The sequence below is a fragment of the Monodon monoceros genome, unplaced genomic scaffold (genome assembly GCF_005190385.1).
Source record: "Monodon monoceros isolate NGI ecotype Baffin Bay Population unplaced genomic scaffold, NGI_Narwhal_1 Super_Scaffold_16, whole genome shotgun sequence".
Classification (NCBI taxonomy): Eukaryota; Metazoa; Chordata; class Mammalia; order Artiodactyla; family Monodontidae; genus Monodon; species Monodon monoceros.
In genome coordinates, this window is record NW_021703772.1 from 66,747,840 (window position 1) to 66,770,115 (window position 22,276).

At 38.7% G+C, this 22,276-nt stretch overlaps 1 protein-coding gene across 4 annotated transcripts in view; it reads left to right on the plus strand.

The window, feature by feature from the left end:
• Window positions 1–22,276, plus strand: part of SLC38A11 (solute carrier family 38 member 11) — a 52,469-nt gene that overhangs the window by 16,323 nt on the left and 13,870 nt on the right. For all 4 annotated transcript variants that reach the window (XM_029225670.1, XM_029225671.1, XM_029225672.1 and 1 more), the window contains 2 exons: window positions 19,752–19,822; window positions 20,843–21,004. In XM_029225670.1, the coding sequence (XP_029081503.1) occupies window positions 19,752–19,822; window positions 20,843–21,004 (233 nt within the window). The remainder of the gene's footprint in view (window positions 1–19,751; window positions 19,823–20,842; window positions 21,005–22,276) is intronic.

Sequence of the window (22,276 nt, forward strand, 5' to 3'; positions counted from 1 at the left end):
ACAGTCCCAAGAGAATGCCGTAATGAAACTAGCTTAAAATAGCTTTAAACACAAAATTGGGTTCCCACAATGCACAATAACTATTTGTTGAATAAATTAATAAATAATATATTATGGAGTTTCCATGACACCTTAAATATTTTCTTTATCCTACATAAGACAAATAAAATTAAGACAGTCTCTAACATAGTGCAAGGAACATGCTGGGTCTTCAGTTGTTATCTGTGAGGAAAAAAAGAAACTTGGTGAATAGCTATAATTTATAATGCCATCCCCCAGGTAACTTATTTTTTTCCTACTGAACATTGTTCTGCAAAATCACTTCATCTTCCACTATATATGACTTATGTCAGGCTTCTTAATTTACCAGGAAAATACCAAAAATTATGCCTTAAATTTATTTGAAAGGAAGTACGAAATATCTAGACTAACTACATTTCATATGGTCTTTTCTATAAAAAAAAAACTTTTTTTAAGGTTTTCAATAAAAGGAGATAGCATAAATATCTGTAATGTTTATATTAATGTTATCTTCAAATAACTTAATCCCAGTTCATAGTTGTATTAATCAGTTTGGCCTGCTGGAACAAAGTACTACAGACTGGGTGACATGAACAACAGATATTTATTTTCTCATAGTTCTGCAGGCTGGCAGCTTGGTTGGGTTCTGGTGAGGGATTTCTTCCTGACTTGCAGATGCCTGCCTTCCTGCTGTGCCCTCATGTGGCAGACAGAGGGAGAGACAGCAAGCTCTCTGGTGTCTCCTCTTACACAGGCACTAATCCCAGTAAGAGTGTCCTACCCTCATGACCTCTTCTAAACCTAATTATCTCCCAAAGTCCTCATCCTTACATACCGTCACGAATTTGGGTTAGGGCTTCAACCTGAATTTTGTGGGGAGCACAATTCAGTCCATAGCGATAGTGTTTTTGAAATGTACCTGGTTCACTTCAATATGGCCATTTATTCCTTCATCTAGTAAACACTTATTGAGTACCTATGGCTTCTAACTATTTTGCTGTGCAGCACTTACTGCACATTGTTCACGATCAACTATGGATGAGGGATTTATTTTAAAAACAAAAAAGAAAAAGAAATGACAATACAGTATTAGGAGTGCAAAATAGAAGCATAAATGAGGGGCAGTGTCAGCGCCGAAGAAGAGAGTTCTTGATAGTCTGAATTAAGGAAGGCTTCCTAGAGGAAGAGAAATATGATCTGGACGTTTTGAAAGAGGAATCTGAATCTTTCCAGATAGATAAGGGTGTAAAAGGCATTACAGGCCTGGGAAAGGTAAGCTTAAAAGCACAAAAACACATATTAAATTCTACTAGATGTATTTAACATCTATAATATTGGTACTGTATTCGGCTCTGGTTTTCAAAAGCTGAATTCACAGCAACGAAAGGCTAATAAGTGTATTGAACAAAATACACTAATAATTTTTGCTTAAAATTTTTACTTTTATAAGCCAGAACTATTTTAATTGAAGCCTTTATCATGTAGAGAATAAATCAAGTTATAATAAAAGGTGTTAATAGATTTGGGAAATACAGTACTATGAGGGAATATTGGGGGAAAAAAAAGCAAGCAGCTAAAAGTTAGAAGTAAATAAATAAGCCATTAGTTGAGCCCAAGCAGAACAGTTTAAAGCAATGATTTTCAACTCTGGCTTCACATTAGAATTACCTGAGTAGCTTTAAAAAATGCTGATGCCAGGGCCCTACTTGCAGAGATTCTGAAGGAATTGATGTAGGGGTCAGGCAACTGGATTTATTACTTAATGGTTTTGAGTTTGTGAACAAAGATCTAGAGCCTCTTGGTTTGAAGAGATTAAAATCATGAGTACACATTTTAACTGACACATTTCTAAAAATAGGCCAGAGATGTTGTTATTTTAGTTACTGTTGTGTTGTTATTTTTCATGATTCATCCTTCAGTTATTTTTTTCAGTGTCTTCTATATACAAAATGTGTGTGAGATACTATTGTGAACACAAAGAGAAAGTACCTCTGCTCTGAGGGGTGCACAGTTTAGTGGGGAAGATAAGATGATACAAATGACTGTCATATAGGCAGTGTATCTTGATACAAAGGAAAGAGGAAGGAGAAGCCACTTCCTGGTGGTGCTAAATGAATTGATTTTTATGGCCAAGAGCTATTTATTTCTGTTATAAACAAAATGTGACCTGTATCTTTTTAACCTTCCTCTAGTGCTGATAATCATATTTTATCTGAGTCTTTGAAATTTTTCTAATAACAGGGATTATTTAGTTAACTCTTTCAATATTTAAATGTTAAGGAAGTGTGTTTTTTAATACCGTGCTGCCTTTTATTTCTGTTTGAATACTACTGCAAACAACTTCTGTTTGTCCAGATTTACAATCAGGCTAATCAAATCCCATGTTTAGGGGCTGGCATAGTAGCTAGTCAGGCAGGCTTTTCTCTGAAAATATGACAGCCACGAATGCTTATAATCCATAAAACATGAGAAATTCAATACTCCATGTGTGTTTTTCCTCATTTTTTTGTTCAGATGAATGATCAGAAACCCTGTACTTTTTCATAGGACTTTTAAAGTGGTATTTGAAAAAGATCTTTAAACCCAGTATCAGAAAAGAGGAAGGTCTGCAATGGCGACTGGTATTGACCTTGTTACTATGGAAACACCTTTGTAGTGGTTGTGTTTTAAAAATAAAACATACAATTCAATTTCCTTTTCCATAACTCATAGGGCCATAAACTCTGCTTTTTGATATGATTTCAAATATCTCACAGTCCAATGACTTTCATTTCTTTTTGGAAATAATGTTCAGTTTTATTGTGTTTTCTAACCTTTTGCTTTCTAAAAACTGAGGTGGCAAGGCAATCTAATTGCTTTCCAGAAAGTGTGCTAGTATCAAAATGCAATAACACATTTCTCCCATTTTTTTTCAAACTACAATCAGAGGCATTATCACTGTGAAAACCTTCATTCTGTGCCTCATTAATATTCAATTCTTTACATTCAGGATGGAAATGATAGCATGCAGTCCAAATTTATAACTAGTCTCCCTTCATATAACATCTCTTTTACAGCATTTTAATCAATAGTGTAGTGTGTTCCAAACATAATTTCAAAAAATGTGTCTACACTTTTAACAGGTATTTATGCATATAAAATGTGCCTTTTCCAAGGATCTCAATACATACTAGTTTTGTTACCCCTTATTCATTCTAACCCTGAAATTCCACAATTATAGCTATATATAAAGAGGAACTAGAGGGGATTAAAGAAGGATCAGAAAAAAATGGGTAAAGACAAAGGAATAGTGCATATTTGAAAAGGGAATGATTAGTTCTGGCAAATACCAGCCACTGATTTGTTTTGATGGTGCATAAATTATTGCCGTTTTTGTTGCAGACGACAACAACCATAGAACCATAACTGGTTGAGGCAAGAGAGAATTTATTGACACACACAGCTATAAAGTTCAAGGCTATTTCTGTTATTAGGTTTGGTTGGATTTAGGAGCTCAGTCAACAAAATCATAGTTTTTCTTTTTTTATCCTTTGGCTTCATATCCTATTTTGGCTCTAGTGTCTGAAAGACTTTCCCCTTATTGTGACAAGATGGCAATGGCAATCTTAGCCTACATCTATTCAAGTCCAAGTCCATAAAAATAGAAAGAGCTTTCTCTTTTATTTTACCTCAAACCTCAATTCCAGTATTAGTTCTGATTGGCTCTAGTGAGGACCCATGACGATCATGCCTTGTACTGAGTTGCTTATGTTTATGTTACATGACTACCTTTGAAGCTAAGGATGGGATCAGCTCAGCTAAAGCATACAGACTCTGAGCAGAGGAAAAGGTATCCCAAAGGAAATCAAGGCAATGATGATGCCACAGGAAGAGGGAGTAGACTGCATGGTGTAAACTACAGATGTCCACTTGAGGTGACAGGAGGTTACTGGTGACCTTCAGGCATTTCAATCAAATGATAAAGTTGGAAAGTAGCTTAGAGAGAATTAAGATCTAAGTGAATTTGGCCCAAAAAAAAAAAACCCCTTTTGTTTTTTAAGAGCCTCAATGAATGAAAATCTCAGGACAAAACAGTGGCTTAAGGCAGTAAGAAGTCTAAAAACTACCGTTTTTACCATGGGAGATATGGAACATGTTATAGACCAAGGCAGAAGATGGAGTGAAAGTCCCCCAGGAGATCTTGAAAAGTTGGAATTCATGATATGGAGTGCTCCTTGGAGAGGATTGAAGTCATGAGATAATGAAAATGATCTTAGGACATTAAAAATTTCATACAAAAACATTCTCTGGCAAAAAAATGTTCCTAAGGCTGCTTCCATGCTAACAAAATTTGCTCACTCATTTGCTAAAATATCATTTGACTCCATTCTGTAGCACTGCTAGAGCTAGTGTTAAGTTTTCCCAGACCAATTGCTGACATGAAGCAACAAATAGAACCATCATGTGACTTGAGTCTGCATGAAAATAGAAAAAAACAGCTGTAAGACTATGTTCTCCGAGAAGATCAGTCCAGTCCCTGTGTTAGTGGAGCTGAAGGAGCAGCCTGGGTTGCTCAGTGTTAAGGACTCATCCCACTCATCATCAATTTTTTTTTTTTTTTTTTTGTGGTACGCGGGCCTCTCACTGTTGGGGCCTCTCCCGTTGCGGAGCACAGGCTCCAGACGCGCAGGCCCAGCGGCCATGGCTCACGGACCCAGCTGCTCCACGGCATGTTGGATCTTCCTGGACCGGGGCACGAACCCCATGTCTCCTGCATCGGCAGGCGGACTCTCAACCACTGCGCCACCAGGGAAGCCCATCAATTATTTTTTTATAAATGGCTGTCTTAGTGAAATGTGCCACCTGTGTGTTATTTCCGATTAGAAGCCAGACTGGTCTGTGGTACAGATTAACAACCAAAGAGCAAAAATCGAGTCACCTGTTCTTTCAGCTAATAAGCATTTATTAAATGTCTGGCTTATGCCAGTCACTCTTCTAGGTATTGAGGCTGCCAAGATGAGGAAAGCACAGTCCATGACCTCAGATATTTATAGTTTGTGAATGGTTAATCTCAATATAATATTTAATAGAATTATGGCAAAACGCAATGGAAACAGGAAGGGCCCTTAGCCCAACCTGGGCAGGCAAGTAATATTTCAAGATAAGACAGTATGTGATCTGCTGTTTTTAAAACAATGTACTGGGATTAGCTGGGTCAAAAAAGGAGAGAAGGGAGGAGTGGGAAGCTACTGTTGGCAGAAATGAGTGAGGCCCAGAGGTGTGAGGTGTATAAGGACCTAAAGATTTAACGTTAACAGGAGGTACCTGGAGAAGAAGGACACTGCCACTGGTTGGGGGAACTATCAAAGAAAATAAAAGTGCATCCCTTGAGAATTTTCTCAAAAACTCTATCTTGCTTTTATGTTTCTCCTCGAATATATATTTTATCATAGTTTTAACAATGGTCATGTCCCCATATTATCTCTTTTGAAAAACTGCTGAATATGGTGCTTTCCTAATCCACTGACCTCTGCTCTCTCATCGCCACCACCTGTACAGCTTCTGTGTTAGGGAAGTAACTAGAATGTTGGTGATCCTGAGTTGAAAGTTCAGCTAGAGAGAACGAAGAAATGATCGTAGAGAGGTTGGTAGAGACCAACATGGAAGGAAAGCTTTACATGTAGTGCCAAGAAAGTTGGATTTGTTCTTTAGTTGATGGGACATTGAAAGTTCTTCAGCAGGACCGTAACCACAGCGAGTCTTCATTTTGGACTTCTCGCACCGCAGAGGTGAGGATAGATGGGGGTTAAAGGCCTGGGAGGAGGCTCTCTGGAGGCAAGCATCCAGGCAAAAGACAACTGGAACAGTATAAAGGCAAGGTTGGCAGAAAAGAAAAGGAAACAGAGGAGGGTGTTGCCAAGGTTTCCAGCTTGGACAACCAGAATTGTAGATGGTCCAGAACTCACCACCAAAAGGAGAAAATGAAAAAGTCTGTCCATCCAGTAAAGCATTTACCAAATGCTTGGGAACATCGAGGAAAAACCCCAGCTTATTTTAAGTTGTTAACCAGGATAAAAAAGGAAGCAGGTCTGGAAAAAACATAAATTTTTAATTTTAATATCAATTTTGAGTAACCTTTGGGGTGGAGAGAGAGGAAAAGGAAGTTTTGGAAATGCAAGTTTAGAGTTTAGGGAGAGTCTGATATGAACAGGATTGTACAGGGACAGCATATAATAATAAGGTGGGGAATTCCCTGCCGCCCCGCGGTTGGGACTCTGCGCTTGCACTGTTGGTGGGGAGGGAGGGGGGCACGGGTTCGATCCCTGGTCGGGGAACTGGGATCCCACATGCTGCATGGCACAGCCAATAATAATGTGACGAGATTATTATTAGTAGAACCCCAATGGTAAATACAATTGACCCTTGAACAGCATGCGTTTGAACTGCTCGGGTCCATTTATTTGGGAATTTTTTTCTCAATCGTAAATACTGCAGTACTACACAATCACAATTGGTTGAATCCACAAATGCGAAACTCAGATAGGGAGGGTCAACTATAGGTTATACTTGGATTTTCGACTGCTCTGACGGTCAGTGCCCCTAAGCCCTGCATTGTTCAAAGGTCAACTTCCATCATCTGGAGTTCACATCTGAAATTACATTTATTTTAATATAAACCTTGAGCACTTCCGTTTAAAAACAAAAGGATCTGGGCTTCCCTGGTGGCGCAGTGGTTGAGGGTCCGCCTGCCGATGCAGGAGACACAGCTCGTGCCCCGGTCCGGGAAGATCCCACATGCCGCGGAGTGGCTGGGCCCGTGAGCCATGGCCGCTGAGCCTGCGCGTCTGGAGCCTGTGCTCCGCAACGGGAGAGGCCACAACAGTAAGAGGCCCACGTACCGCAAAAAAAAAAAAAGGATCCGTTTTGATGTTTAGGGTGATACCCAGGAAGAATGTTCCTGAACAGCTGTATGTGTTCATGTGGACCACAGCTGTCTATAGAACAGACTCAGAAGAAAAGTGAGGTGGGAGCGAGGAAATAGCAGAGAGCTGTCAGCTGATGTGGAGCTAGGGAAGTGGGCAGATCTGCTTATGTCACTAATAGCTTGTGGTGTGACAGGAAACGTGGAGCCTTTGTGTGCCAGCCAGAGCACTTAACTCCCAGATGTATCTGGTTGAAGAGGTTAACATGTAAGGCTCTCTTAAGAAAAACGCAGGCTCTGCCGATATTGTATGACTTGGAAGGTGCCTGTGTTTAGCTGAAAAGAGTTTGGTCAGGTACAACGGACACATGTGGTGTCCGACCTCCTGATTGGAGGTCAGATGTTCTGGTGATCAGAAGCAATCCCTGTGCAGCTTGTTTTCTCCAGTCTGTGAAGACTGGAGATGTATTTGGTGGGACTTGCTTCCTACTTGCTTATTACTACAAATCTACTGTTATAAAGATAAGGAAAAGTATGTCTTTCAAAATAGGATGCAAAACCTGAACCCGAGAACCCAAACTGAGATAATTTTGCAAAATGAATTTAAGCCCCGAAAACCTCCCCACCTCGCACACATAAGGAAAAGGCTTCTAAAAATTGTATAACTAAGCATGTCTGGATTTTTCAGAGTAAGAGAAGCAATCATTCTTGTAAAAGTATTTGCAAACTGCTACAAGCCAATCTGTATTCCTGTCAGTATTAAAATATGTTAAAGCACTTGAAGCATTGCTTCTTAAATGATCTGAACCTTATGATAAACCTTCATTATGTTGCCATGATTTATTTGAAGTTTTGTAAGACATTTTAAAAGATCCTGCCTCTTCCCAATATTGCTTTCATTTGGATTTATTTTTCTCAAAAGAATATTCACATATTTTTACAACATCAAATATTACAAATTGCTTTTAATGAAATAGAGCTGCCTCCTACCAAATCCTTTCCTATTTCAGCTGTATCTTTTGGTGTTTACATTTTTACTTCTAGGTAATGTGCTTGTAACTGCTATTTCTGGATTCTTACTGTTGTTATATAGTAGATGAGGATTTAGCTCTTTCAAATTATTTTTCTTCTTCTATATCATAATATGTGAAGACTTAACACAAGTTTCAAAGTTAGTCATATTTCCCTTCTGTTACATTTTTTCTAGAATCGAGACTTGCTTTTGGTTTTGTTTTTAATCATGTTTAGTTGGATGTTCAGTTTAGCTTTAAAAAAAAACAAAAAATTTGATTTTTTCAAAGCAGTTTTAGGTTCACAGCAAAGTTGAGAGAGCGGTACAGAGATTTCCCACAAATGCCCTGCCCCACACATGCATAGGCTCCCCCATTATCAGCATCCCCTACTAGAGTGGTACATTGGTGACAGTTGATGAATCTAGGTTAGTCCATCATAATCACCCAAAGTCCATAGTTTACATTAGTGTTCACTCTTGGTATTGTACATTCTGTGGGTTTGGACAAATGTGTAATGACATGTATCCATAACTATATTATCATACAGTGCATTTTCACTGCCCTAAAAATCCTATGTGTTTCCTCTATTCATCACTTCTCCCCCACCCCTAACCACTGGCAACTACTGATCTTTTTACTGTCTCCACAGTTTTGCCTTTTCCAGAATGAAATACAGTTGAAATCATATAGTATGTAGCCTTTTCAGAATGGCTTCTTGCACTTAGTAATATGCATTTAAGGTTCCTGTCTTTTCGTGGCTTGATAGCTCATCTCTTTTTAGTACTGAGTAATATTCTATCATCTGGATGTACCAGAGTTTACCCATTCACCTTCTGAAGGCCATCTTGGTGGCCTCCAAGTTTTGGTAATTATGAAGAAAGCTGCTATAAACATCGGTGTGGCAGGTTTTTGTGTGGATCATATGTTTTCAGATTCTTTGGGTAAACACCAAGCAATGTGATTGCTGGATCCTATGATAAGAGTATGTTTAGTTTTATAAGAAACCATCAAACTGTCTTCAAAGTAGCTGTACCAATTTGCATTTCCACTAGCAAAGAATGAGGGTTCGTATTGCTCTACATCCTCACCAACATTTGGAGTTGTCAGTGTTCTAGATTTTGACCAGTCTAATGGCTGTACTTTTTTTTTTCTTTCTTTCAAGGTGTGTAGTGGTATCTCAGTGTTGTTTTAATTTGCACTTCCCTGGTGACATATGGTTTGGAGCATCTTTTCATATGCCTGTTTGCTCTCAGGATCTGTTCTTTGGTGAGGGGTCTATTAGGGGGTCAGTGGATCTTTGGCCATTTTTAAATTGAGTTGTGTGTGTTCTTATTGTTGAGTCTGAAGTGTTCTTTGTATATTTTGGAGATAATGAGTCCTTTGTGAAATGTGTCTTTTAAAAATATTTTCTCCTAGTTTAGCTTTTGACTTTGATTATTTTTGTTACTCCTTTTCCAAATGCTCGAACATATAAGATAATCTACCAATCTTGTTATTTTTCCTAGAGAGGAGTCTCAGAGCCTTCGTCCTCTTGCTCCTTTCTAGATAGAGTGATTTCTCAGTTTGCTGCCCCATTGTCTTTCTAGGACTTCCTTTCACCTCTTTTTTTGTGTTAGACACCCTACTTCCAGTTTTTCACATCTTTCTTTTTTTCTTTGTCTTCTCTTTTGCTGGAGCATCCTGAGTAGCTCTCTGGTATGTCTGAGTCCTTTATACACGGGGATTTAGCAAAGTGAGTTAGCTCTTTCACATCTTTAGCTCCCTCTATATCATTGTAACTTAACACCAAGAATAACCCTTAATCTATGTGCATGTGTGTATAGATAGAATCTTAAAAATGTAAAAGGATAATTTTATACTTTTTTTCCTTTCAAGTCTAAGATGTAATCCAAGTGGTGATTAAATAATCAGGCAATTTGCCTCTCTATCCATTTTAGATGTCCAATATCTTAAGGTTTAATGAGTGCCCTCTTTTATTCAAACATTGAATTTATTCATTTTGAATTTATTCAAACAAAGATTCCATTGGTGGTAGTCTCCACACCACTGTAGCAAAATTTATATCAGCACAGAGAAGCTACAGCTTAGCTGGGGAACTGATAGCTGGGCTAAGCTGTACCCTGGAGGGGGGTTGAGCAGCTCCACGTGCCCTGAGATTACCCAAGGGGTTTTCTGCAGCTGGAAGCTGCACTAATTTGGCAGACCCAGTTGTGCAGAAAACTGTATGGGGTATGGTGGGTGGGATGGAATACCGAACATTTGTCTGTCAATATCTAAAGCATAAATGAATTTTTTCATCTTTTTCACCATAATCAAAACCATTGGTTGCATTTGTACCATCTGTTATCAAGATTAATCGTTTGCTTATTTAAAATAAGATAGCTAGGGCTTCCCTGGTGGCGCAGTGGTTGAGAGTCCGCCTGCCGATGCAGGGGACACGGGTTCGTGCCCCGGTCCGGGAAGATCCCACATGCTCTTCTCACATGCCGTGGAGCAGCTAGGCCAGTGACCCATGGCCACTGAGCCTGCGCGTCCAGAGCCTGTGGTCTGCAAGGGGAGAGGCCACAACAGTGATAGGCCCGCGTACCGCAAAAAATAAAAAATAAATAAATAAATAAAAAGATAGCTTGCCTTTCTCAAGGTCCCTTCATTCTCTAAAAGAATATGAATACCATGATGAAGATTGCATTTCATGAACTTGCAGGTCCTTACACCCAGACTGAGACATGTATTGTTGCTTTAGTGATAACATGAGGAAAGGGAAAAAGAGCAGAAGAAGGTCCCATCTAACACTGATTGTCCACTATATACCACACTCTCTCATTCATTTTCTCATAACCTTTGTGTCAGATATACAAAATACAATTAATATCATCTCTGTTCTACAGCAGAAAACACTAAGACCAGTGTCATTAAGTAGTCTGCCCAAAGTCACCCTGCTAGTATATCATAAAGTTAAAATTTAAATCCTGCAGTGCCAGATGGAGGCACACGCGGTCACTGTGCACGAGTGGCTGTCCCCCTGGACGCAGGGGGACCCTGCCAACCCCTCCCTCCCGGCAGATCACGCCAACCCGAGAGGAGACACGGAGCAACACAGTCAGAGCAGGGCCATGAGAGAGGGCTTTGGCATGGTGACCGCCAAGCATCCCTTCCCCAAGGGTTTGTAACTGCCCAGAGGAATGTTCTCTTCTCCGTGTTATTTATTTTGACTGTGTGCTCTATATTGGTCTCAGAGATGAAAGTTAAGTTTTGCGTTTACCGTTACAAGGAGTAAAATAACAAAACGAGAGTCGAGAATTGATAATAGTCATTTGCAGATCACAACCAGCTTTTCCCACGAAGTGACCAAATCTTAAAAGCCTAATTTAGGTCTCAGTGAGACATTTTTGAATGTGTCTGAAGGGTTATTTGCAGAAGGAGGTATCTTAGGCATGACCATAGATGCTGCTCTCGGACGGTCGCTGGTGGAGACATTGCACAGCTGGGTCCGGTTTCTCACTTTCCTGTCTGATTCAGAAAGAGCTTTACTTCCCTGCAGGAGTGAGACTTCATTTGCACCTTTGGTTTTTATTTTATTTTATTTTGTTTTCAATAGCCATTTCTCCGTAGAATGTGTATATAAATATCGGAAATCATAATCTAATCTTTAAAGTTTATCTCATATTATTTAAGAATGACCCGAATTGTTTTTTTATTAATTGCCTTTTGAAAATCTGCAGTTAGGAAGTAATGTACATGTAGGATTTAGGAATGTCAGTCAGAAAATTATATTTTAAGAAATGTAATTATTTTATTTACCTTCTAAAGCCAAATATTCTTAGGCAGTTCTTTGTTATTTTAGTTTCACTTTCTTTTGAGGGTCTTTCCTTGTCATGAGTGCACAACGCCCACCTGTTTGACCCGTGGCCCTGCATGGCCTCACTCACCTTGGCCAACCCTGATGGCCACCAGGACGCCCACACAGACACCACGGTCAGCACACGCTGACCCGATGCGGGAGGCGTGGGGCGAGGCCAGAAGAGAGGAGGGGAGGGGAAGCGAGGAGGAGGGGCAGGGCCAGGGCTCCCGCAGGCTCCAAACCAGGGAGCAGGGCTCCCCGAGGCCTCACACTTCTTTGCTCTTCTGTGGCAATGTCCACCAGCGCCTCTGTGGACATCAAGAGATATGCTGGCCTCTGTGTGGTGACAGCCTAAAGAAGGGTGAGAAGGCCCTTGACCCTCTCATCTGGAGAGCAGCGAAAGGGGCAGGTCAGCATGAGAGGGTCTTCCGAGGCTTATTTGAAATCAGACACCCCAGGTGTGTGAGGTCCCACCTAGAGTGACTGTGAGACTCGAGGTTTGTAAACTTGCCCCTAGTTTGCTAAGATGATCTAAAATAATGTTTACTGTTCCAAGTTAGAGAAGAGAGAGAGAGAGAACGGGTCTGTGCGGCCTCCTGTGCAGGTCGGCTGGTCTGAAGATGAAGTCTGCCGTGTTACTGATCAGGCCAGACACGCTCGTGTCACCGCATCACCTGGGTCTCTCTTGTGCAGAAAACAGCACGGTGTTTTTAATCTGCTTGTGTTCCCTTACAGTATGCTGTTAGAAGGTTAATTGATAAGATTAAAGTAGCCTGAATCACAAAGATGTTTAGTGTTTAAAAAAATTCCCCAGCAAGTATTGGAACTTCTAAAATATGTATATCATTTGTACAGGGTTAATCTTGGAAATTATACTTGAAAACTTTATTCTACTCTTCATTTTAAGTTGGAAATTGTTTTTGACAAAATTGTTTTGTACCATTGGAAAATAAAAATGGTAATTTATGTTCTTAAAAAAAAAAATTTTTAATCCAAATCCGCCTGACCCCAAAGCTCATTAACTTTTTCCATTTCAGCTCTCTGTATTCCATATGTTTTCCCTTAGTCGAGAGAAAGTTCCTTCACAGTGGAAATTAAGTTCATTATTGTTCTAGTTGTCCCTTATTGATAATATTAATCACAGTTTTATCTATAGCCAGCAAATAATCACATTAAATGAAAGAAGCAGGTAGGAGCCAGATGGGGATAAAGAGCTGGTTTATGCATTACTAGGTAACATTAACAGTTGCTGAAGAGATGCTATCGACCGCAGTGGACTAACTTCAAAACTGTTGGCTTCCATTGCAAACTCTAGACACACACCAGTAAATGTGGTTGGTTTCAGTTCTCAGGGAAATGAACTTTGACGGTGCCAACAGAAGAATCTAAAACAAAAAGAAACCAGAGAGTAGTTCTTATTTTGGGGTTTCTTCAGAAGAAAATTAGCCTCTCTTTGTACAAAAGAAATACTCCTGAAGAGTTGTATGTTAATATGTTTGATTTTGAAAAATCATTTGAAAACCATTTCCTGTTACAGGTTACTTATTGTGAATTATTCTTTAAAATTAAAAAAAAAAGGAAAGTGCTCATCCTATAATTTAATCACTTTGTAATAACAGATTAGTCTTTACTTGGTTCACATTTAATAATATTTCAATATGACTACTATGTACTCTGTTTTCCCCCATGTCTGTATTCATAATGACAATTTTGATTTGTTTCTCCCAGTTTGTGATTTTTTTGCTTTCTTCATCTTCTTTTCTTCTTCTTGTTTTTTTCTTTCTCAAATTCTCTAGTAGCCATGGTTCTTTATAAGTTAACAAAGTATTCTTCTTGTCTACTGTTACACTCATCTCCTCCATTCTTCTTCTTGCCTCTCAGGAAGTTCAGTTGGTAAATAGTAGCTGAAACTTACCGCATAAGCTACACTGCAGGAAAAATAAATCTTCTTTAACTCTTCTAGACCATTAGAAGCTGATTAGGTTTTCTGCAACAAAAGTTACCTATACCACTCCTTTTAGATCTATGTTGTCCAACACAGTAGCAACCAGCCACATGTGACTATTTTTTTTTATTTTATGATTTTTTATTGAAGTATAGTTAATTGACAATGTTGTGTTAGTTGCAAATGTTAATTTACAGTGTTGTTTACAGCAAAGTGATTCAGTTATACATATAAATGTATATATATAAATATATATGTAGTCTCTTTCAGATTCTTTTCCATTATAGGTTATTATAAGATATTGAGTATATTTCCCTGTGCTATACAGTAGGTCGTTGTTGTTTACCTATTTTATATATAGTAGTGTGTATATATGTTAATCCCAAACTCCTAATTTATCTCCCCCTACATGTGACTATTTAAATTAGATAAAATTAAATAGAATTAAAAATTAATTAACTCTAGCCATAATTTTAAATGCTCAGTAGCCACATGTGCATAGTGGTCACCATATTGCACAGCACAGATGTAGAACATTTCCATCAGCACAGAAAGCAATTGTAGGGGAGCAAAATTCACCATGCCAAAAGGTGTCTCTTTGGCAGGTGGATTATTTCGAGCTGAAAACAATCAAGACCCAAAAGACTCAGGAAGTACCTTTGACCTTCTTCCTCACTGCCTAAAAGAATTCAGATAGAGGGATGTTCCTGGAATAGAGCAATCACCAGAGATACCTGCAAAGAATATGTGCTAGGTGTGGTGGAGAAACTTGGCAAGGACTAGAGATCAGGGTCCGCTAAATATCCCATGTCTCCACATGGCCCAGCAGACATTTCTTTACCAAACATTTACTTTTCCACCTTTATGTGAATTGCCTTCCTCCCCTTCGAAGTCCCAAACCACTACCCCCAACATCCTTGTTTGCCTTTAGCTAAAGATGGTATTTAATGTGAGGGCTTTGTCCATTTTGGCGAGTTACTCAGTTCCCTTGAGTCTCTCCCACGTATACCTGTCCTTAAACTTCTGTTTGATTTTCTCCTGTTAATCTGTCTCATGTCAATTTAACTCTTAGAGCAGCTAGAAGAACCTAGAATAGCGGAAAATGTCTTCCTCCCCAACACACTATTGTATGCTGCTATTCTAGATTATCATACAGAATAAAAAATATTTGACCTCTTTGTTTTGTCTTTTTCTCTGCAGCATTTCCAGTGGCCATAACACTGATTGCCACATTGGTAGTGTTCAGCAAATATTTGTTGAAAATTGAATGATTTGAATGACTTTCCAGTAGGAAGAATGTAATTTCAGTTATAGACTATTTATGGAAATTTAAGCTTAAAAATTAAGTTCAAATTCAAAAAGGTTTCATGTAGAAAATATTGTATAATTATATAAAGTTCAGAAAGTTTTAAATTGGGCTAAATCTTTTTGAAATAATTTTCTATATTTGGTTCCAGTCTTTATCAACAATAGACTATCATATTTAAAAGTCAATGTACTTCTCTTTCCATAGCAATAACTATAATTCTTAAGTTGGATTCATTTTTCTTTTCCCAGACATAACTATTATTCTTAAGTTGGTTTGAATCATTCCTGTTCATGCTTCTATACTTATACTATGCATTTACGTATTAGTATTGATTAGTATGTTTGTAAAATATTCATAAATAATCACTATGGTAAAAAAAATGTACATTCTCTAATATAACTCACTATTTTTCCCTCAATACTGTATTCAGTATATTTCCATTTTGATAAAATTAGCACTGGGTGACTCTTTTTAATTGCTCTACAGCATACAATCTGATGGTTTAGAAATTTAGAAATGTAATTGTTTGCTTATAAGCTTTGAGTACCTTAAACTTTACTAGATATTGCCAAGATCTTCTCCAAACTGTTTTATAGTTTACAGTTCCCTCCATAATAATTGTATCTTGTCCTAGCAACTTCTCAACATTGCTATTATTGAATTAGGTTTAAAAATTTTTTTTAATGTATTTCATTTGAGTTTTTCTAATTATGAAGGAGGGTGAGCAACATACAGCATATTTGTTGGCCATTCTCATTTCCTTTTCTGTCAATTACCTGTTGTCTATTGTTCATTGGAATATCTTTTTATTATGATATGCAGTAGCATTTAATATACACTGGATAATAACCCTTTCTTGGTTATATGCAAGACACATTTCGTCTCCCAATTTTTAGCTTTTCTTTATTTTTTAACTTTGAATATGGATTATTTTATTATACATGTTATATTAATATTTACCTTCCATTGATTTTATCAGGTTTATCAGTTTTTACCTTTAGGGTTTTTGCCTTTATAGGTTTTGTTTTGTTTTGTTTTGTTTTTGCGGTTTGTGGGCCTCTCACTGTTGTGGCCTCTCCCGTTGCGGAGCACAGGCTCCGGACGTGCAGGCTCAGTGGCCATGGCTAACAGGCCCAGCCGCTCCGCGGCATGTGGGATCTTCCCAGACCGGGGCACGAACCCGTGTCCCCTGCATTGGCAGGCGGACTCTCAACCACTGAGCCACCAGGGAAGCCTGCCTTTATAGGTTTAAAACAATCTCTCCTCCATCGATATTATGTTTTATTCTTTGAAATTTAATATTAATTTGGAGAGAATGGACATCTACATGATATTGAGTTTTCCCATTCATAAATATGGATATGCTATATCTCTCCATTTGTTTGTCTTTCAATAAAATTATGTCATGACATTAATATTATGCATATCTTTAAAAATAGTGTTTTTGTTGTCACTGCCATTTAAAAAACATTTTAACTGGTTCTTTTTTGTATACATCAACCCTATTAATTTTTGTATATTGAGCTTGTATCCAGTGAAGTTGCTGAATGCTCTTATTAATCCCAATAGCTTGTCAGTAGATTCCCCTGAATTTTCTGTGTACATAATTATATTGTGTCCAAATAATTTATCACTTTCCAATGATTACATATCTTATCACTGTCTTATTTTATTGCATTAGCTAAGAGTTCCAATAGTATATTCTGAAAGCAGTGATAGTGAACATCCTCATCTAGTTTCTGCCTTTAATTGTAATATTTCTAATTTTTCACTTTTAAATATGTCACTTGCTATAGGTTTTGGTATATATTCCTTATTAGGTTAAGGAAGTTCTATTTTAATAATAGCGTGCTTAGCATGCTTGTCAAAATAAATACTGGATTGTACGCTTTCCTACCTATTTTGAAATGGTCAGTCATAAGCTTTTTTCTCCATTAATCTGTTAATGTGATGACTTATACTAATAGACTTTTCTATTACTGAACTACTCTTGCACTTATTGGAAAAAACTCTTCTTAGACATGATTTTTTTCTTAAACATTGCTTGATTGCATTTGATAATATTTCATTTTCTATTTCATCATCTATATTCTAAAGTCAGAGCGGTCTGTAACTTCATTTTCTCATCCACATTGAGTATCAATGTTTCATAAAATATACCAAGAAACTTTGTCTTTTCTTTTTTCTGTGGAACCATTTTTCTGGAACTCAATCCCAGGCTAATTTATAAAAGGTTGGAAAACCATATTCAGTGTCTCTTTCCTTCTCTTTATCTAGATTTGGACACACATTTTTATCCTATCTGTAACATGTTTTTGGTATTTTCCATCTTATAAAATCAGCATCATTAAGCTGAACACAGAAAATCCAAAATCATCATAGGTACTATTTCATACTCCATCTTATCTAGGAATATCAAGGAACCATATGGACCAGGAAAAACCTTTTAAACTTAAATGAAAGAAGAAAAATAAAAATAAAACTCCTACCTTTTCATTACTAATATAAGAGTTAAAAAGTAGGGCACCACCACAATCTGTACTGAAAGGAAAAATAAATATTATTCACCTGGGAATACCCTACCAGGGAAAGTAGATCATTTAAAACATATTAGAAAGTTAAAAATCTTCAAGCTTCTACAATTATTAGTGCTGCCTTTTCTCAAAAAAATGTTTAAGGACTGTGGACAAAATTTGTATTTTTCCACATTAACATTGGAATTTGACAGGTATGCTGCTGTCGGTAATGTTCACTGCAGTGAGTAGTGGAAGCAGCAGGTGGCAGCAGCTCCCACTCAACAAACTATGGGTTTCTGAGCAAGCACTGTAACAGCAGGAGGCCTCCCTTGCTTGCTCCTTAGTTCTTTTGTGTCTGTAATGCTCCTTTCAAATATGGAAAGAAGTAATATAATGCATAAATCCCACTAACTTTGACAAAACAGATGAGACATTTTTGTGTCTACGTTGAGAATGAATAACAAACTTAGGAAATAGATGGATTTATACCTAGTACCTTTATGCTTTCTAGGACCCTTCTTCCCTGTCCCCCTCTTCTATCTTATGCCTTTTTTGGATCTCACTGAAGCCTTTCCTTTTCAGGGAAGCCGGCCATACTTTTGGACATTTGCTACCTTCTATTAAATGACACTGTATAATAATAACAATGTTAATACATAAGCTGATAATACTAGTGACCATTTATTGAATACTTACTGTATGCTAGGCTCTCTTCCAAAGTTTTTTTTTTTGTTTTGCGGTACGCGGGCCTCTCACTCTTGTGGCCTCTCCAGTTGTGGAGCACAGGCTCCGGACGCGCAGGCTCAGCGGCCATGGCTCACGGGCCCAGCCGCTCGGCGGCATGTGGGTTCTTCCCGGACCGGAGCACGAACCCGTGTCCCCTGCATCGGCAGGCGGACTCTCAACCACTGCGCCACCAGGGAAGCCCTCTTCCAAAGTTTTACATATTTTTCTTATTTAATTTACACAATAACTCAGTGAATTTGGTACTATTATTATTATCCTCATTTTATAGATATCAAAACCGAAGCACAGAAAGGTTAAGTACTTTGCCTAAGATACATAGCTAATAAGTGGATGGGGCCAGATCACACAGGCTGTCTGAACTTGGAGCCTGTGCTCTTCACTGCTACTCAGGGATTTGTTAAACAGGGAGACCAATCCCTGCCTATAGACAGGTTGGCAAATATTTTAATTCCACTAGGAAAGAGACTTATTCAAGCTATTTAAAGTACATATATTTCTAAAACCTCTTTGAGAAGTGTATATACAGGTGGGAATTTGAGGCGACTGGCAGTTCAGTAAGGAAGAGACAGACCAAAGAGACAGATCTCAACTTCTTTACTTACTGTTTGTGGAAGCTTGACCAGATATGTCACCACCCAGAGCTTGACTTTCCTAGTACATTAAATGGTGATAATAATACTTAGGTGTTATTGTGAAGATTGAGATAGCATAGGATAGTTCCTAGAACATAGTTAAGTACCTTTTCAATTAATATTAGTTCAAGTCTACCTTTCTCAATAAACCGTAGCGCCAACTGTGAATTTCCCTTGGGTAGGATGAACCTGGAAGAGTTAAAGGGAAATAAAGGGCAGCATTGAGGGCTTCCCTGGTGGCGCAGTGGTTGAGAGTCCGCCTGCCGATGCAGGGGACACGGGTTCTTGCCCCGGTCTGGGAAGACCCCATGTGCCGCGGAGCGGCTAGGCCCGTGAGCCATGGCCGCTGAGCCTGCGTGTCCAGAGCCTGTGCTCCGCACTGGGAGAGGCCACAACACTGAGAGGCCCGCATACCGCAAAAAAAAAAAAAAAAAAAAAAAAAGAGCAGCATTGATTAACTGAGGAAGAACTTTGCATTATTAATGTTTGAATCTCCCTCAACAAGTATCTCAAATGATGAGTGCATAACAAATGTTTGTTGTTAAATTGATAAGTAGATAAAGTCACAGAGTTAAGTGATCAATTCTAAATATGCAAAACTAGAGTCTCTCCAAGTCATGGGCATGCATTTTCAAGGACTGAGGTTAACAGTAACATTGGTATTCCCAGGAAATTTATTTACAATTTAAAAAGATGAATGGGAGCCCCTTATTAATTTCTGACTTAAAGATGTTCAATTTATAGTGTGACATCATTTCTTGTTTTCTTTTATGCTTATGCTTGCATTTGTTTAATCATTCATCAAATTAACTGATTTCTCTTCTAGACCAAAAACAGAAGATGCCTGGATATTTGCAAAGCCCAATGCTATTCAGGCTGTTGGTGTAATGTCGTTTGGTGAGTAGATGGTTTCCAAGGCCCTTTCTCAATATGGAGTCTTCTGTACCAGGAAAAAGTGCTGTGGGGCTTCCCTGGTGGCACAGTGGTTAAGAATCCGCCTGCCAATGCAAGGGACACGGGTTCAAGCCCTGGCCTAGGAAGATCCCACATGCTGCGGAGCAACTAAGCCCGTGTGCTACAACTACTGAGACTGAGCTCTAGAGCCCACAAGCCACAACTACTGAGCCCACGTGCCACAACTACTGAAGCCTGCGCACCTAGAGCCCATGCTGCACAATGAGAAGCCACGACAATGAGAAGCCCGCACACCGCAACGAAGAGTAGCCCCCACTCACCACAAGTAAAGAAAGCTTGTGCACAGCAACAAAGACCCAACACAGCCAAAAATAAATAAGTAAATTTATTTTTTTTAAAAAAAAGGCGCTGTGTGTCTGGAGAGCAGACGTCCTAAGTTTTAGACTTCCCATTAGCAGCATATGATCCAGTTTGTGCCAACATAAAATTAGGCTCAAACTTTTCTCACTCATCACCAGAATGTGCTTCAATTTGGACAAGTCTCTTCCTCATGCAGAAAACTCATTTAAGTCTTCTTGTTTCTTAACTTGAAAATCTAGCAAGTGTTATGGACTTCTTCAGAACCTTGCACACAAAGTATTGTGAATTGGCCATCTAAAGTTACTCTGTTATATCCCAGATGGGAAAGGAAGCCCTGGACTGAAAATATGGTGTTGTTTAGATCTCCTTTAAGATTGGAAAGGCCACTGGGAAATGGGAGAGAAAGTTGGCTAGGCCTGGTATATATCAAGAGTGACATGAGGAGAATATAAGCCTAATGTGAATGAAATTTCTCATTCCTACAGCTGTTAGAAAGATTATTTCTGACATATTTAGTAAACTAGTATATCTGAACTTCAGTTCATTAGTATTTCAAAGTAGCATACATCTCTGAATTTTCTGAAGGAAAGGGAGAACTATGGTGCTTGCTTTAATAATGCTTTTTTTTTTCTTGTATTGCAGCATTTATTTGCCACCATAACTGCTTCTTAGTTTATGGTTCTTTGGAAGAACCCACAGTAGCTAAGTGGTCTCGCATCATCCATGTGTCCACCTTGATTTCTGTATTTATCAGTATTCTCTTTGCTACATGCGGATACTTGACATTTACTGGCTACACCCAAGGTAAAATGAAAAATTCAGTATTAGCATATTTTGGTGTTCGTATGGAGTGGTGCTATCACTTCTCATTTTAAGTACAATTATACCCAATGTTCTACTTCAGAGTAGAACCCATTCTCTCCCCTACCTTCCTGCCTCTCCTAATTTTCTCCTTTTTAAACTGCTAAGCTTCTTCTGTAGTCCATTCTCCCTCCTTCCACGGTATCACTTCAAAGCACATGAATTCCAGCTTCCCTCTCTACTAGTCCACTGCAGTTTCACTTTCGAGGACACCAATATCCTCCCACTCTTCAAAGCTAACAGTCTTCTTGGTTCTGATTTTCATGGACTTCTCTGAGTCACTTAACAGTTCTGTACATTCTTTCTTTCCTCCCGCAGAGAAAAGAGCACTATGATACCATCATTCACTCCCTTAATATTTTTTTCTTTCTGAGTGCTTCATCTTTACTTTCTCCTACCTCCTCTCCCTCTCTCCCCACAACCCCCATTAACTGGCTCAAGCAAGTTGGCTTTTTTTCTCTCAACAAATTCTTGGAGATTTTCATTGTTTTAACTCTAGTCCAGAACTTTCTTTTCATCTCCAGCCTCTTGCCTGCAGGACATTTCTACTTAGTTGTTTCACTCTTGCCTTAAACACAAAATACATCTTTCCCACAAAACCAGGCCTTTCCCTCCTCACCCCAACTCTCATCCCAGGACCCCACACTGAATTCACTTCTCTTTTCTTCTGTTCATCCAGGCCCAACAACGGAATGGTCATCTCTTCTACATCCTTGACCCTTACATTCACTCATCTCTGTAGCGTGAGAGTTAGGGTATTCTGACAGCCTGCTAAATACTATGATTCATGCATTTCACAGCTTTTGCAGGTTTGTTATCTCATTTGACCTTCAGACAACCCTAGGAAGGTAAGTGGAATAACTAGTTTTACCCCCTGCCTAGAACACAAAGAGACGGAGTAACTTGCCCAAGCTGGCTGCTGACAAAGTAGAAAACACATCTCCTAACTTTCAGTCCCATTTTCTTTCCATTCCATCTTGTCGTCTACCCCATTTTGGATACATATGGCCCATTAAAAACTGTCTCTTAGCCTCTAGTTCTGCTTAGCTTACTTTTCAGATGACACTGAAGTACTCTTGGGTGGGTGGTACATTGTTCCAAATGCAGGTTACAGGTGACTATGATTATAGGGAGAGATTTCTCAAGAAATAAAGAAGATGGCTTCATAAAAGAGTGATGAATAACATAATCCCAGTGCCATCAAAAATATAATAC